Source organism: Notechis scutatus, chromosome 9, assembly GCF_049901735.1.
Source record: "Notechis scutatus isolate UNSWTSFEM ecotype Mainland chromosome 9, rNotScu1.2, whole genome shotgun sequence".
NCBI lineage: Eukaryota > Metazoa > Chordata > Lepidosauria > Squamata > Elapidae > Notechis > Notechis scutatus.
In genome coordinates, this window is record NC_142017.1 from 9,900,702 (window position 1) to 9,918,880 (window position 18,179).

Consider the following 18,179-nt stretch of genomic DNA (forward strand, 5'->3'; position numbering starts at 1 on the left):
CAAAGGAGCTTTTTCCCAAGAGGCAACTGGACTTTCTTGTTTTTCTTTGAAGACATTTCGCTACTCATCCAAGAAGCTTCTTCCTCTCCGATGATGGGGAATGGAAGGATTTTGACCACGCAGTCAGAGTGTAAGAAGCTTCTTGAATGAGAAGCGAAATGTCTTCAAAGTAAATCCAGAAAGTCCAGTCGCCTCTTGGAAAAAGCACCTTTGGGACAACCATGAACTGGATGACTGAGAATCTCCAGACATTCAGCTAAGAGCCTGTTTGATGCAATGGTGAAGGTATCAGGCTAAAAACCGGGAGGTTTGTGAGTTCTAGACCTGCTTTAGGCACAAAGACAGCAGGGTGACCGTGGGCCAGTTACTTTCTCTCAGCTCTGGGAAGGAGGCAATGGCCAACCGCTTCTGAAAGCCTTGCCAAGAGACCAAACTCCGTCCAAAAATTGGACATGGTTGAAGGAAAGACAGGGAAGGTAGCATCTAAATAATCTTGAGAGCGCAAATGCAAAAAAGCAATGAGTCGGATTTGCTTAATATCTGGACGGGAGACCACCACGAATCTGCTGCACCAGGTCATCCTCAGGACTTACAACCGTTCATTTAGTGCCCGGTTCCAAGTTACAAACGGCACCAGGAAAAAAAGTGCCTTAGGTCCGTTTTTCACACTTGCAACCATCGCAGCATCCCCAATGGGTCGCGAGCTCCGAATTCAGACGCTGGGCAACCGACTCACATTTATGACGGGTTGCAGTGTCCCCTGGGGTCACGGGTTCCCCTTTTGCAACCTCCTGGCAAGCCAAGTCAGTGGGGAAGCCCGATTCACTTAACAACCGCGGCCAGGAAGGTGGCGAAAGGGTGGCAAAAACTCAACGGTGTCACTTAACAACTGTCTCGTTTAACAACCGTCTCGCTTAACAACGGGAATTGGGGGCTCAACTGTGCCCGCAGAGGCGGAGGGCAAGAAAAGCAGCGAGGATGCGCGCAAGCCGTGGCTCGCCTCGGGGAGGGTCTCGTTCCTGCGCGGGGGAGGCGGGGGCAGCGCCTTATCCACGCGGGTGCGCGATTTGCGGACCCCTTTAAGCGCCCGCCTGTTGCACCGGCCCCTTCTTTGCGTCCCCTCCCGTCCATGCCGAGCCCAGCCCGGCTGGCTCCTCCTTTCGCCCCGGCTGCGCTCCCGCCCGCCCGCCCGCCTCCCTTCCTCCGGCGCCCAACCAGCCGAGGCCGCCTTTCCCGGAACGCCGCCAAGCCTTGCGCCGCCGCCGGCAGGTAGGTGGATCCCGCCGCTCCCAGGCTCCCCGGGCGGGCAAGGCGGCGGGGCGGCGGCGGGTCCGGGGTAGGCCGGCTGCGGGAGGGGCCCGAGAAGCGGCTGGGCCGGGCCTTGGTTCGCGGATGCTGCCCCGCCGCCCTCGCAGCTGTGCGTGGAAAACACACGTGTAGGGATGCTCTTCGGGATCGGAGCCTTCGGGGGGGTCTCCTGGGGCTCCCCTCCCCCAAGAACGACCGCAATTGGTCCGCGTAGATCCGGATCTGCCCCTTTGCGCCGAGCCAGCCTCATGCACGCAGGCATTGCGCACGCACACACACACAAAACCTCTCGGTCTGTGTTTGCATTCACACGTGCACACACACACACACACACCCCACCCCGCCTCCCTTTCATGAGCATCGCTCCAGGGCCATCTTCGAGATGGATTGGCACGAATTGGGCTGCAAGAAAGAAGAAGGGTCTTTCTTGGCTTGGGAGCTCAGTAGGTCGTGGGAACTGGGCCCTGTGTGGGGGCAGTTTAGGGGGTTCAGGCACCTGGGCAGACCTGAACCCCTCAGTGGATTCCATTAACCCTGGTTTCATTTCGCCATGGTGCCCTTTTTATGCCAACCAGGTTCGTAACACAACCTTGGGATTCTTCTCTATAAATTTAGAACCCTGCCACCTTTATTTACCTTTAATTCCCCTCTTCTTTCCTTTTTTTTTTTTTGTAAATATAGTCCTTCGTTTTCAAAGAATTTATTTTAATTTTATCTAGAAATATGTGTATATCAAATGTAGGCCTTCTTAGAAAAAAAATAACAGGACAAAGAAATCTGACCATAAAAGCAATCAGTATGGTCTAATATTGATAAGCACCAGTTATATTATGTACAATATGTATATATCCGCAGAAGACCTACCTACGTAAAAATAGGATATAAAGTGGATCGTTTCTAGATCTTTTTCTCCCCTTCCTTCCCACCTTTTCTTTTAAAAAAACATAACTATACTTTTTAAATGTACACATGGCATTAAATTCCCTTTCTTTTTGCCTTTTGCGTTTCCATCTTTTTTTTTAAAAAAAAAGAAACTTTCCCAGTCGAGGCTTAAATCCATCTAAGAATTTTAAAGACACAGTCTGTTTTCCTACCTGGGATTTTCCCATTGGACCAGCAACATTTCTGCCATTATGGTCTCTCTGCCAATTGGATGATGGGAAATGTGGTCCAGCATCTCTGGAAGACGCACCTGGATTGCAGAGATTTATTCTACATTACTCAGCTGCAATCAGGTGCCCTCTCTTCTGGATGACAGACAACGCCATCATCCTCAGCTTGGCTGGAGAAAACTAGAATAGGCCCTAGAATTGCTCTTTTTTTTTACTCTAAATCTCCTGAAATCATTTTGGAACAGGCTGGTATGGAACAATATTTAATTAAAAATCAATACAGGTGAATACTTTCTCTCCTTTCCTTCCTTCCTTCCTTCCTTCCTTCCTTCCTTCCTTCCTTCCTTCCTTCCTTCCTTCCTTCCTTCCTTCCATTCGTTCTCCAATTTATAATGTTATATAGTCTCAGAATAGGCAGTCAGCTCCTCTCTTTCCCTTTTCCTGCCAAATGTCATATCCTTGGAAAACACCCAGATAGGCTGAACTCGCATGAAAAATTTAACCACAAAGAAATCCAGCACGTTTTAGTTGTGTACAGATCCAGCCTCCGATTATTTTCAGAACCTGTGTAAGCCTCAAAGATTAGGCTAAAATTGCTGCCCTTAGGTTAATTGTGGACTGGGAGGTTGTCTGAATGTAGTTATTGCTTTAAGATGGATTATGATTGAATTGTCATGGTGCATATGTATTTTACTAACTAGTCGGTTTCCTTACCAGTTCATTGATAGGTAAGTTAAAGGCTGAAAAATTCAACTGTTGATTCAAAAGTTGGTTCCAGCTTGCTTTTGCCTTACGTAGCAATAATCTCTGCCCTCTTGAGCTGGATTCAATTTTGTGAATTTGGCAATATGCGTAGCTTGAGCTGAGTTGGTGTCATCCCAGATGTGTCTGTTCAGAAGTAATTCAGTTGGGTTTAACCCTAACTTAATCTAACGAGACAGGCAATTTTGTACTGATAGTGCGTTATCGTAACGTAGCTTCTTGGAGAATCTGTTCCGGTGGGAAAGACTGAAGAAGCAGAGTTTTGAGTTTGGAGAAGCCATGATAGGGTGCTCATTCTCTCCCTTATCCCCCTTCTTTTCCCCTTCCTGGCACCTCCTTTCTGAATAAGCAACAAGGAAGACGCCACAATTATTTATTTTGCAAAGAGATTGCAGTGTTTTTCAACCTGGACAACTTTTAAGATGTGTGGACTTCAAGACTCAGAGTTCCCCAGCTAGCATAAAGTCCACACATCTTAAAGCTGTCCAGTTTAAAAAAACACTGATCTAAGGGTTTCGATACTGGCTAGGGAATTCTCGGAGTTGAAGTCCACACATCTTAAAGTTGTCCAGGTTAAAAAAACACTGATCTAAGAGTTCCATGACATCGGTAGCATTATGTAGCAGTTTCAGTAATTAAAATCCCTCTTCTGCCTGGCAAAATGCACATTAATCTTGTGCTCTGAATGCTCCTTTGACAGAGGAAGCCCAGAATAGAAATTTCTTTCCATCAACCAATAATAGATAAAACAGCACTTCCTTCTTTCTTTCTATTGCACGCTGCTTGTTTAAACATTGAGTTGAACTTAGAACCTCGGCACTCTATGGTCACGTCCTGTGGATTGTCTGGAAAAAAGTGCAGCAGCTGTTTGTCACTGCTTTCGCCTATGATGGTTTTTAAAACTTCCCAATTTGGCCCACGGATCGATCAGCTGTGATCAGATTTTTATAAACCAGCCAGTTAAGCTGCTACCTGCAGTGCTGAAGCATATTCTGCTCTTTAAAGCAACTCTTCTGTAATAGACTGAGCAGAGAGAGAGAGAGCGTGACTAACCTAAAGTAAGTTTTCTCCATTTTGGGGTCCTGCCAGGAGAACAGAATACTGTACTTTTGGCAGTATTTTTGGAAGGTTGGTTTTAATCCAATGGGATTTTCCTATGTATTTTTCCAGGAAACCTAGATAAGGGAGGCTCAAAAAGCATGCACGCTCAATACGGATTTATTGGGAGTTAACATGCTGGCACTGCCTGGGTGTAGCCGACTCTGAGACATATAATTCATTGTCACCCTTGATCCTGGTTTTCTCCCCACCCCCTGGGTATATCATAATTCATATTCTCCAATGGGACACATCCATAGCCCACAGTCATCAATCATGCTCTCCAGTTAGAATTTTGCCCGGCAGAAACTTCAGTCACCTAGTTACTATCTTTGAAAACATTTATGGAATGCAGTTTCAGTTTTGCAAGCTGTTGCACAGCTCCCCCCACCCTTTCTGTTGGCAACTCTAAAAAGACCATAGAAATATTTTATGAGTTGACATGTATTTTGCCAGGAACATAGTTTTGGTTGTTAATCATTGCAGTCATAAGCTCAGGCACTCACATGACCGGAACCAATTTTTCTACCGTTTTTATGGCGGTTGTTACGAGAATCATGTGATCGTAGATCCCAATCACTCTATCATTAAGTGAATCATGCAGTCGTTAAACAAATCAATTTTCCCAAATGGTTTTTTGTTTTTTTTAATTGAAAACATGCTGAAAATGTAGCAAAAATGCTGGGAACTAACCAAAACTGCACAAGCCATAGTCATGTGGTTATAGAACTTTAGACTGTTATTATCCCTCCTTTTAAAATAACGTCACGCAGGAAATAATTATTTTATTTCCATACTTGACTTCTCACTGCCTTCTGGTAACTTGGTATTGAAAAGTCTTCATAGAAATGAAGATCCCATTTGGAAGTTTATCTTGATATATTTAGCCCTTTTCTGCTAAAAAAAAACATTTTAGTTACTACAAAACTAAAATATTCTTTCAGCAGAAGAGGGCTTGTATATCAAGATAAAATTCCAAATAGTAGGAATTTACACATTTCTATAATTATGGATCCTACTACTGGTAGTCCTCCACTTACGCCCACATTTGAGTCCCAAATTTCTGTTTTGAAGTGAGACGTTGAGTGAATTTTGCCCCATTTTACTTTTCTTGCCTCAGTTGTTAAGTGAATCACTGCAGCTGATGAGTTAGTAACCCGGTTGTTAAGTGAAAAGTCAAAAGGTTGCAAAAGGTGGTTGATCACATGACCTTGGGACACAGCAACGGTCGTAAGTATGAACTAGTTGCCAAGCATCTGAATTTTGATCATATGGTCCTGGGGACGCTGCAGAGGTTGTAACTGTGAGAAATGGTCATAAGTCACATTTTTTCAGTGCCGTTGTAACTTTGAACAGTCACTAAATGAACTGTTGTAAGTTGAGAACTACCTGTATTGTACCAAGCCAAAAGAAAAAGAGAGAGAGAGAGAGAAAGAGAGAGAGAAAGAAGAAAGAAAGAAAAGAAAGAAAGAAAGAAAGAAAGAAAGAAAGAAAGAAAGAAAGAAAGAAAGAAAGAAAGAATCAAGATATTTTGCTTTTATTCTATCTTCTTTGTGCCCTGGATGACAGATCTGAAATCTCAAATGAACTAATGTGTTTGATAATCGTGTTTGTTTCTCTAATTTATTTGTGACAGGAGTAAGCCAAGAAGATGATTAATTGCTCTGCAAGGAGAAAAAAAATATTTCTGCAGCGTTAATGTTCAAAACCTGCCATTCTCTGTGTAGTGTGAATCTTTACTTCCTAGTATACATTTTAAAGAGGAGGGAGGAGGAAAAGAAGGATTGATTGACTGTTAAGTGGATGTTTAATTAACACCTTTAGTACTTTGTGTTTGTAAATATGCATATAGGAACCAGATAAAGTATAATGTGTGAATGTTACTGACATCATGACAAGTGTTAGACAGAGAAGAGGAATAAAAAGTACCAATGTTCCACAAGATTGTCTGTCACAGGAGAAAAACTGGAAACTTAACGAGAAGAGCGTAGCTGGTAAGTCACAATTGTGTGAAAGAAAAATTAGAACAATTTTTTGGTCACTTTTTAACAGTTTTCCCCTTTGATCTCCTCTCCTTTTTAATTTTTGCCTTTTTTTTTGGTGTGTTGTTGCTTTGCATCTTGCCTTTATTTGAAACTTAATGAAGGTGGTTTTTTTAAAAAAAAAATTAACTTAGAAAAAGCATTCAGGGTGTCCTAAAAAGTCTCGATACAGTTTTAAATTTTAAAATTGTACCGAAGCTTTTGGGATACCCTGTATAAACGTATTATTCTTGTTGTGCTCCTTCGATATTATTTTATTGCTCTATTATTTTATTTCTGTTCTGTTTGCACTGTTTTCCTTTCCTTTTCATTATTGTAAGCCCCACAGCGAGATAGGAAGCAAACCCCTGGCAGTGGGCAGAGTCAGCCTGCGATACTGAATTCTAACGACTGTGCCACTATACGGCTCCTTATTTTTGAACAACATGCAAACAAAAAATGAATTATTCCATGCAGAAATAGCAATTAGTTATTCTTTTTTTCAGTATTCTGTTACATTAAGCCACAATGTTTGCCAACAATAAAGCTCAGAGAGCACCAGAATTACCACCTAAATGAAGAGCTCTTTGGTCTGGTTTTGCAAAGAACATCTCTGATTTCAGTTGGCCTCTCTTATGCAGTACAGGTGATCCTTGACTTACGACCAATCACTTACTGGCTATTCGAAGTTATGATGGACCACTGCAAAACAGTGCATAAAATTGTGTCGGTCCCTTGGATGACCTGCTTTATGACCACCCTGACTTAATACTATAGTGGGCAGATGCCATTAGGGCAGTGATGGCAACCCTTTTTGTTGTGGTGTGCCGAAAGCGCATGCACGCCAGCACCCACAATGCAATGCACCCCGCACCCCACGCATGTATATGCAATACCCCCTTCCTGATCCCTTACCTGCACTGCACATGCGCATGCCTCCCCGCTGATTTTTGGCCCGTTTGAGACCGTTTTCACCCTCCCGGAGGCTCGAGGGAAGCCTCTGCAGTCCTGGGAGGCCAAAAAACAGGCCTTCCGGAAATACCGGAAGTGCCCGTTTTCAGCTTCCGGAGGGCCTCTGCAGCCCAGGGCAGGCTGTTTTCGCTCTCCTGGAGGCTCGAGGGAAGCCTCTGGAGCCTTGGGAGGCTGAAAACGGACTCGTTTTGGCACTTCCGGTATTTCCGGAAGGCCCATTTTTCAGCCTCCTGGGATTCCAGAGGCTTCCCTCGAGCCTTCAGAAGGGCGAAAATGGCGTCAAGTGGGCTGAAAATCAGCTGGGAGGCGCACGCATGCGCAGTGCAGGTAAGTTTGGCTGGGGCTCGTGTGCCCGCACAAATGGCTCTGCATGCCACCTGTAGCACGCATGCCATAGATTCACCATCACGGGATTAGGGTGTAAGATTATGGTGTAAGTCAAGGATTTACCTATACTCCCCTGTCAGGAGAAAACAACCAGTCTTTAGCTGAACTCAGTAGTTTTAGTACAGGTTTTGTTAGTGGTTTCCATTTTCTGTGCTGTGTTGGAAAGAAATAAAATGGTCTACATGTATATGATAAATCAATATTATTTGTTTATTTCTTATTAATTTTTTATGCCACCTGTCTCCCCTATAAGTTGACTCTGGGCAACCTACAAGTTATAAAATAAACAATATATATATATTAAAGCATTAAAACTATACAGATTTATGGATAGAACATGGACAGTAACTGGAGAAGATGACTGACTTCGTTTCAAATCATTTAAATTCAAACTTTTAACTAGGTGCAAAACAATGGAAGAAGGTTTCACTTGTCATTGGTGGAATTGTGGGCCTTTTCTTGGGAATACTCACATCTGCTTACATCTCCACGCTCCATGAAAATGATCTGTGGTTTTCAAATATCAAGGTAACCATTGCTGTTGCATTCTGAAAGTTTTGGTCTGTTCCTATTTTACTGTTCTTCATCATAAAAGTGTTTGCATAGAATATAATCAATATACTTAGTGCTATGTGTTGAACATTTTGTACACCAGGAAGCTGCCCAGTTGTCTATTTTTTTGTCACATGTCACAGCAAATTCAATTCAATCTTTTTTGTTCGTCCTTGTGGGATAAATCAGGGCCCCCAAGTGATCGAAAATCTTCCCCTCAAAAAAGTGATAATTATTTCAGTAACTCAGCAATTTGAACACAACACTCTTTCTACAATGTAGGATAACAATAGAAATCTCGTATTAATCTTATTTATTAATTATCCAATTAGACCTGATTCAATCACAAGACTCTGAGGCCCAGCAATAATTAGCAGCAACACAAGCATTTGAATAAACTATGTCCACATTTTACATATTGATATTTATAAAATATATATCTTCTATTAATATTAGTGTTGCTAGTAAGGAAGAACTACTTTGTTTACTTAACTAATGTTAATGTGGCTGAATGGATTTTACTATTAAATTGTTATGCTCTGGCCACAATTGATGAAAGTCTAGAAAAGAGTAGAACTTGTTACAGAACTGGCAAATAAGGAAAACAGATGTTAGCTTAGTATAAAACAGATGTAAAACAGTAATGTTTACCTCATAAAGTGTGGCATTTGGTAGAATACAGCTGGTGCCCAGCTTACAAATTAATTATGTTTGATGCATTCTTGCTAATTGGATCCCTCTCTATGATCAATCTTCCTTCCCCCCTCCCCCATTAAACCCAGAATGTTTCAAAAATATGTTAGATGATATTGTACATTATATATAATTTTTTTCCAAATGCATAACAAATGTGGAGACATCAGTAGTATTAACCTACAAGCTTTGTGGCTGATTGAATTTAGGGTAAAATAGTCCGATACAAACAATTGAAAGTGCTTCCAAAGATGGTGAGATCTCTCATCTGGAATTGTTGGAGCTGGCTGGCTGGGGAATTCTGGGAGTTGAGGTCCATACTCTACCATCTGGAATTGATTTTTTTGGTTGTGAGTTCAGTCCACCATTCTTAAAATTGCCAAGCTTGGGAAACACTGCCCTTTGTGATTGGACTACCATTACAGCCATTAAAGCAAACATATTGCAGCTCTTCGTGTGGTAGAAAATGTGTATCCCCACAAACCTTAACAATGGCACATCATCACAGCACTTGCCTGAAATATGTCCTTTGTGCCAATTGTGACTTGCTGAAATAATTTGTGACAGTTGTGGGCTGATGTCATCATGTTGGATATTAGTTCTTCCTTCTCTCCCCCTTAGATATCCTGGCTAACCACCTGATAAGCCTTGAATGTCAGCAAGACAATAAAACAGACAAATACAGCAGATAAAACAGCTTTAAAACAAGCAGAGTCCCTTAAGTCTTTGCAACCCAGGAGATTAAAAGCTTACCAGCATAAAAGCATCTTTCCCATGTTGCAAAAGACAAGATTATTTTAAATAGAAGGACTCTATCCGATTCAAATTGGGATCAGACATGGAATGTAATGACAGGATGAGGGCTGTAACATACAAATGACTTTAGAAAAGACAAAAGAGCGTGGAAAAGACGTCCATAAAATTTCCATTGGGTTCATTCCAGATTAGAGTAAACTAATTGATTTTGGTGGATTATTCTAAGCAGATGTAATTTATCCAACTTCTCTGGAGTTTTTTTTTTCCCCATGTAGGTGTAAGAATTAAAAAGAGAGAGAGAGTCCAGCTACCAATTTTAAATTTTCATTTCACCCAGGAGCGCTTCTGTTCTTATACATAGGGCACATCAGTTAAGACTTTTTGTTTGTCAGTATAAAATCACAAGAATTACTGAATCATGGAAGTAACTTTCAAAAACCAATGCTAGATTAAGGTGGTTTTTTTTTCTTGATTATAATTCCTATCCCGGTTATCTGAAATAAAACATGGTTTATAGTTCCTTGCATTTCTTTAGAAATTGGTATTTTGATCAATGGACAAAATTGTCAAGAAATATGTGAACGTCAGTAAGAAGAGTTTAAAGCTTTGCTGTGTCATCAAACCACAAAATAATCTTGATTAATCTTTCAACCTCAATTTCACACTGCTTGAGCTAGGAAAGTTAGTGATCTATGGCCTGGAATAACTGTATTGAGGAATGAGATAAGTATTACAAACGACTTTGCCTGTTTAATGTATAGGGTTGCATCTCGACCTAGTCATGCCAAGTACAGATACCCTGAAGTCATTAAGCGTGGGTTTAGCCCATAAGTTTAAAAAGTTGTATTGCATAAATTCTTCTCCGTCTTCCTCTAACTCTATTTTACTTAAGACTAAGTTGAAACATTGCAGTCAGACTTAATGGGACAGCTTTGGTTTTTAGTATAGCGTTTGCAATATGTCAGACAGCCTTCCAAAGTGGGGATTGAACTAATTTTAGGATGTACAACAAAACATAGTTAAACATGGCCTTTTTGTGATATGTGAACCCTGCCCAAGGGTACTAAACAGGTCAAAGTCAAGCAAAATTAATAGATTCATACTTTAAGGTTCTTCTTGCATCTCAACCAATTTGCTTCTTTGTAGGAAGTAGAACGGGAAATTTCTTTCAGAACAGAATGCGGTTTGTACTACTCTTATTACAAACAGATGCTGGCGGCTCCATCAATTCAACAAGGTATGGTAGAATTACTGTTTCAGTGTTATTTTTCTGCATCAAATACATAAAAACTGTTGTGTGCTTAGAACCCAATTATCCAGCTTTGCCTTCCACAGGTAATCCTTGACTTTTGATCACAATTGATACTAGAATTTACATTGTTAAACCATGCGGTTGTTAAATCACAACATTTTTGACATGATTCTTTAGCGAGTCACTGCAGTTGTTAAGTGAACCATACAGTCTTTAAGCGAATTCGGCTTTCTCCATTGACTTTACATGTCTGGCCCTTGGGCCGTATGCCACCCTGGAGAGCTATTAATGTGGGCACACAAAATTATAATAAAACATATTTAAAAAATAAAGGACGCTTGTTATTTATATACATTAAACTATTGTTATATATTTTATATGAGGCTCAAGACAATTGCTCTTCACTCAGTATGGCCCAAGCAAGCTAAAAGCATGGATCCCCATGCTCTAAACAAAGAAGATAAAGTTGGTTGAGATGGGCAGTTATAGAAAATGAATGAATGAATGACATTATTTCAGTTTCTTTCTTTGTAGCTTTGCTTTAGCAGAAGTCTTCAACATTTTCATGGGTTTTTATAGGTGGAGGTGTCACATTTTCTCTTCCTTTTCACTGTGCAGGTTTACACAGCTTGATCTATGACAATAAAACTGAATCAATGAGAACAATTAATATACTTGAAAGGATGAATGTTTATCAAGAAGTATTTCTCAGCATGCTATATACAGTGCTTCATTTGAAAGTAAGTTGTAATGAAAAATCCCTGGCAAATACTCAAAAAAGTCACCCATGTGGTTATGGTTGTTGCATAAATGCAGTAACATTTAATGTCACTGTTTTACACACACACACACACACACACACACACACACACATGGGGCCTGAAACATATTTCAAAGCCACTTTGGGAGACTGGGAGCTCTAATTCCACCTTAGATATAAAACCGCCAGAGTGACCTTGGGCCAGTCACTCTGCCAGCCCTACGAAGGAGACAAGGGCAAACCACTTCTGAAATCTTTATATAGAATAGAATATATAGAATTCTTTATTGGCCAAGTGTGATTGGTGCAAATACTCTCAGTGTTCATAAAAAGAAAAAAAAACATTCATCAAGAATCATAGGTATAACACTTAATAGTAGTCAGAGGGTACAAATAAGCAGTCAAATCATACTAGGAACCATAATAATAAGCGATCAAATCAAATCAAATCACATTAGCGAACAGTCAATAAAAAATCCTAAGGATACAAGCAAGATTTTGAAACCTTGCCAAGTAAATTTCAGGTTCATGTAGTCAGGAATCAAGGCTGACTCAAAGATATATTTGGTACAATGGTTAAAGTCCTGGATTTGGAGTAGGGAAACGTAAATTTTAATCTTGCCTTGGGAATGGAAGTCGGCTGCATGACTTTGGCCCAATCATTTTTATCCAGCCACATGAAGAAGATTTTGACTGGCAAAACATCATCTAAAAATCTTGCCTACAAAAATGCAAAGATTGGTCCTTATACTCCCCCAAGAGTCAAGATTGGACTCTAAGACACACACATAAAAATATTTTTGCTTAGATGTAATCTTACTGAGTTCAATGTGGATAACCTCTTCCCCCAAGAGTACAGTAGATTTGAAGAATTACAGGATGTCTTAGTTGAACCTAAGTCATATTTCAAGTTTCAAAAGGCTTCCTAATAAGCAGGATGGGTTTTACAAAAAAAAAATTTGGGATACAAACAGTTGACATCATGCTGAAAGAAATTATGACCACTTCACTACTTGATTTATCCTTCTTTTGCAGAGATTTTTAGAACCTGTTTATTTTTACATCTATACACTGTTCAGCCTTCAAGCTGTGTGTGTTCTTGCCTTATATGCAACTAGCTGGCTTCTTAGCGGAACATGGCTTTCGGGTGTATTAGCTGCTGTCTGGTATATCGTCAACAGGTGAGGTTGTTTTCTCCTATCATAATGATTTTTTTTCCCCTGGGGAAAATTTTACCTGGGAAGATCAGAATGTTCATATTAGGAGAGCTACCTTGAGGTAAACCCAGGTAGGCAGGGGTGGTATTCTACTGGTTCGGACCGGTTCAGGCGAACCAGATGTTAAAGTTACAGCTGGTTCGCCGAACCGGTATTTCAACCGACCAGCTAGCCCCTTCTCTCCCAGGAATCTCCACGCGGCCCATTTTTGGTGGAGGTAAATGCAGGGTCCGCGCAGAGGCTCTGGGTGAGGGAAAAAAAGGCTTCACACTCACTCGAACGCAAAAACAAAAGTTAAATCTGGACCAGAAATTCCACAATTTCACCATACTCCTCACTGTTAGAAACCAGACCATTTTTTAAAAAAACACCTTTTAAACATTTGTCTGATTAGCCTGTAAACTTTTTGCCATATTTCACAGTAGGCAAAGAATATTCCAAGTGTGTTTTAATTTCCCCCTCACTGAGAAGTTTCCCCATCTTAGCTTAGAACTAACAGTTGATTTTGATTTCCACAGAGTAGATACCACCCGGGTGGAATTCACCATCCCGCTAAGAGAAAACTGGGCACTGCCATTCTTTGCCGTCCAGCTCGCTGCAATTACGGTCCTTTTCAGACCACATTTGCGATCTGCTCACGAAGTAAGTCTCTCTTTCCTTGTCAGAAAGGTTTTCCTGAGAAAATGTCATGCTAAACTATTTGGCTACAGCTAAAGAAATATTGGCAACGGTATCAAAACAAACCCATATCACATCATCGATTGAATTCATCCTACAAAGACCATAAACTTTATATACTATACCTAGCATTTGCCAAAAAGAGCTTAGCATCTAATGTCAGGACAAAATGCATCCATAGATTGGTTCAACCACTGCATTCAAGGGGATTAGGAAGTCCCTATGTATCGTCCTTCACATGTCATAACTGATGATGCCAGCAGTTCAATTCTCATTGGCTCAAGGTTGACTCAGCCTTCCAGCCTTCTGAGGTCAGTAAAATGAGGATCCAGATTGTTGGGGGCAATATACTGACTCTGTAAACTGCCTAGAGAGGGCTGTAAAGTTCTGTATAGTGGTATATAAGTGTAAGTGCTATTGCTATTCTATTCTATTGCCATGGTGGCGTAGGGGTTAAAATGCACTATTGCAGGCTGACTCTGCCCAAAGCCAGGAGTTTGATTCTGACTGACTCAAGGTTGACTCAGCCTTCCCGTCTTCTTTTTCATTCAGTTGTTTTTCTTCTTCCCTCTTACAGAGGTTGACACTTCTAGCCGTGTTTATTGCAACCTTCCTCTTAAGTTTGACTTGGCAATTTAATCAGTTCATTCTGTTGATCCAAGCAATGGCTTTGTTCACCCTCGACTGCCTTGACATGATTCCTGAAGGAAAAGTAAGTTAATTATTGGATGGAGCACTCATTGGGGCAGACTGAAGTCATGTTGAAATAATAAGAGACTCACACAACTGGCTGTGTTTGATACTATCCTGCTCTGCACAATATATCACCTGAATGCAGTGGGGTTATTAAAAAATAATGAATTTTAAATTGGGTTAGGTGTAAAGCAAAAATGAATCGTGTAAATTTAGTCTCTCTCGTCCAAGCATTAATACCAAAAAAATAGAAGCTGTGACTGGCATCATTTCTTAATCCTTTTTGCAGGTTGTATGGCTCTATATCATTCAGGTGGCCAGTCTGCTGATGGTTTATACCTTACAGTTCTTTAATTCCATGATAATTGGATCATTGCTTGTAAGCTTTAATATGTCAGCCTTGTTAGCGAGGAAACTTCAGGTACGTATTCCATTTTTGCTTTGCCAAAATAACTAGCTACGAAAGCATAAAAGCTGTTGTTTACCTGCTCTTTCATCTGTTTTGTACCATTATAAATGGTAGACAGCAAGCACAAATAAATATTATTTACACCTCATTTCTTCCCCTTTTTCCTCTCTGTCCTTGTGGCTCACTATTTTAATTAGAGCTCAAATCTATCTTTTTGAACCGCGCTAAAAAATTGGCTATAAGTCGAAGATTACTTGTCTGAAGCTGAAAATGGCCTTTGTTGGATAGCAATAAGTGGTTAATACAACAATAAAACTTTTCATTAATTAACATTATTTAATTAATAATCCAGAAATACCAAACAAATGTAATTTGTGTTGTTGTAGATGCATTTTAAGTACTGTTAACTGCTTGCCTTTTCCAGAATAACTTGAAAACCGGCGGCTTGTTAAGCAGAATTGGGAAACTTCTCCTCCATGTGCTTTTAGTGCTGTGCTTGACATTCCTTGTAAATAATTTTATTAAGGTGGGTTTTTTCCCCCCTCCATCTATAGAGCATCATTTTAAGATGAATATGGGATAATTAAGCCTTAGGGATTAAATGTTAGAGGACTATATCTATTTATGTAGAAGAAAACTTCAGTCTTCTTCAGCTCCACATCTCTAATTTATCTTCTGGTGGTTCCTCCAAACTTCTGGACCGGTTTTTTGGGTTCACAGAAATCTTCAGGGAAAGGAAAATCTTCTCCTCTCCTCCTTTAATTTTAGAGTACTTTTATTGTAGATTTGAATCGTATGAATTATTGCACTGATTTAAAGAATATTCAAGTAATTTCTGTCATGAGAATAGAAAGATTGGCAGGAAGGGACTAAATTGTACAGTCCTTTCCAGAGAATATAAATGCTGTACGTTTTTCCTTTCCCCATAGAGAATTTTAAATCTGGAATCGGATGAGCACATCTTCAAATTTCTGAAAGCAAAATTCGGATTCGGAGCAACAAGGTACAGCAATAATTGTTTTCCTAAAGCATTTGCTTAGAAGGAAGATCTTTCCACGTTTCAGGGTAGAGGAGATAGTTCTCATAAATGAATAGCTTAAATCACAGACTTTGTCACCGTATTTCTTCTTATTTCTTTAGAGATTTTGATGCTAACCTGTACTTGTGTGAAGAAGCTTTCGGTCTTTTGCCTTTTAATACTTTCGCAAGACTTTCAGATACGCTGGTTTTTTACGCTTACTTATTTGTCCTGTTGATCACGGCCACAACAGCTGCTGTTGTCTCTTTTCAAAACCTCAGGTAGGTCTGTTTCTGAATGGTCGAGCTTTGTTCTGGTTGTGAGGGTTCCTCCCCCACCATTAAGAGCGCGACCAGGTTTAAGAGAATTTGGCAGCATGTATATGCCATTGATTGGATATGCATCTCTGAAGCATTGTTTCAAAATTAGTGGACTTAATTTTCCCTCCCCACCAGTGGTGGGATTCAAAAAATTTTTACTACCAGTTCTGTGGGTGTGGCTTGGTGGGCGTGGCGTGGCTTGGTGGGCGTGGCAGGGAAAGATACTGCAAAATCTCCATTCCCTCCCCACCTACCTAATTTTCAAAGAAACTGATCAGGGAAATATTTATTTACACAGCTGCACATACCACCCCCATTGTCTGCAAAATTATCACCTGCAAATTTAAAAAAAGCGATGCTTCTGTATATTTGACCCTAGTGTTGTATTGTGTAAAAGTGTAAAAGTTCACACAGGGGAACATTTAACACATTCAACCCATAGAATCCCTTACAGTTGCATTAAAATGCTTTATGGTCTGAATAAAGAATAAGTAAGAGGATGCTTTGCGCTGCCTACAAATGTCCTTTTAAAAAGAACTTTAAAGTCGTCCTCCTTGCTAGGCACAGTTATATATCTTTCCTCCTCCTTCATTTGCTCAGTGGTCGTGCCAGCATCAAATCTGTGGAAAAACAACCCACATCTACCACCGTGTTCAAACCTGCCGTGGCTTACCACTTGATGCACACCATTTCCTTCGGGCTCCTGGCCATAAGCACCATGAGGTACGTTTTATCTCGTGCATCTATCGTGAAAAACCACAAAAAAACAGTCCATTAAGAAGAAACAAAGAACCAATCAGATGGATGCTGGTCTCCCTTTGCATAAACCCACGGCATTGTCCTTCTATAAAACCTCTGACAGATTAAAGGCTGTTCATTTATAGTTTTTCCTGATGAGCAGTCAGTTGTTGCTGTATTAGCTGCCTGGAAAGCTGCTTTTAAATAGTTTCATGGTTACTTTCTACTTGGAAACCATTTCTGGATTTTGTGCTTGAGATGAAAAAAAAAATGAAACAATGGCTTTGGGTTTTGCTGATTAGATAAATTTGTGGCTATAGAAATATGTATGTAAAAGTAAAATATTGAGGCTGTAATGTTATGATATTCTACTGCACTAAAAAGAATTGGAAGTCAATACTTTTCTTTTCGTTTTTTCCTTTTCCCCTATATTTCTTTCTCTTCCCTTTCTACCCTCCCATTTCCCGACTATTTTCACTTTCTTTTGCATTTTATATTTTGATAAGTTTAATAAAAATTATTAATTAAAAAAAATATAAGAGCTATGTTTCATTTGCAGGGGGTGAACAGATAATAGATATGGTTTATTTTTCTTTAATTTTCCTTTTTCTTGCAGGATGAAATATCTCTGGACTTCTCATGTATGTATGTTTGCAGCTTCTGGCCTGTGCAGTGGTGACATCTGGGGACTGGTTCTGAAATGCATTCATCATTACACACCCAAACGGGTTAGAGATCTTTTATTTCTTTAGTTATGTAACAAATTATACAAATAGTCCTTGATTTAAAACCGTTCATTTAACAACCAGTTAAAGTTTCGACAGACTTGAAAAAAGTTGCTTACAACTCACCACCAAAGTTATGACTGTTGTAGCACCCTCTGTGGTCACATGGCCACATTTTGGTTACTTAGCAACAGGCTCACATTTATGACCATTTGCACCATCCCACGGTCACATGATCACATTTTGCAATGTCCCCTCCCCCATTTTCAAACAAAAAAATATATCACCCGTTGGATAGAATGGATTCGGACTTCTGACCCCATCATTCGCTTAACTGCAGTGGTTCACTTAAGGACATTGTAAAAAGTGTCATAAAATTGAGTCCGAGTATATGTAACTCAACTTACAATCATAACAACTTATGACCAAAATTCTGACTTCAATTGTAGTTGGAAGTTGAGAACTACCTGCACGGAAACCCAACTTCAAAGTTGAAACACTGGATGGCATACAATCAAGAAACAAGCATTAAAAAAAGATTGGTACATTTAAAGATAACAGCAAAATTTAATAAGTGATTAAGAACTCAAAATTCAAATTACTCCCCTCTGGAGTAGGAATTTCAATCATTACATTTTGATCTTCTCATTTCGATAATGAATAAAATTCTGGTTTAGTTTTCATGGCCTAAACAGATTTGCGATATGG

At 40.1% G+C, this 18,179-nt stretch overlaps 1 protein-coding gene across 3 annotated transcripts in view; it reads left to right on the top strand.

Annotated features, from left to right (window-relative positions):
* Positions 1 to 1,118: 1,118 nt before the first annotated feature.
* DPY19L3 (dpy-19 like C-mannosyltransferase 3) overlaps positions 1,119 to 18,179 on the top strand; it is a 29,192-nt gene continuing 12,131 nt past the window's right edge. Inside the window, exons 1-14 of one of the 3 annotated variants that reach the window (XM_026675919.2) lie at positions 1,119 to 1,269; positions 6,133 to 6,274; positions 8,064 to 8,188; positions 10,808 to 10,898; positions 11,532 to 11,653; positions 12,709 to 12,854; positions 13,409 to 13,532; positions 14,146 to 14,280; positions 14,551 to 14,682; positions 15,095 to 15,196; positions 15,600 to 15,673; positions 15,811 to 15,969; positions 16,609 to 16,731; positions 17,363 to 17,474. In XM_026675919.2, the coding sequence (XP_026531704.2) occupies positions 6,172 to 6,274; positions 8,064 to 8,188; positions 10,808 to 10,898; positions 11,532 to 11,653; positions 12,709 to 12,854; positions 13,409 to 13,532; positions 14,146 to 14,280; positions 14,551 to 14,682; positions 15,095 to 15,196; positions 15,600 to 15,673; positions 15,811 to 15,969; positions 16,609 to 16,731; positions 17,363 to 17,474 (1,548 nt within the window). In that variant the 5' untranslated portion in view covers positions 1,119 to 1,269; positions 6,133 to 6,171. Of the gene's footprint in view, positions 1,270 to 3,983; positions 4,245 to 6,132; positions 6,275 to 8,063; positions 8,189 to 10,807; positions 10,899 to 11,531; positions 11,654 to 12,708; positions 12,855 to 13,408; positions 13,533 to 14,145; positions 14,281 to 14,550; positions 14,683 to 15,094; positions 15,197 to 15,599; positions 15,674 to 15,810; positions 15,970 to 16,608; positions 16,732 to 17,362; positions 17,475 to 18,179 lie in introns of those variants that run through there. The other 2 variants (XM_087971521.1, XM_087971522.1) reach the window with 2 other exon arrangements.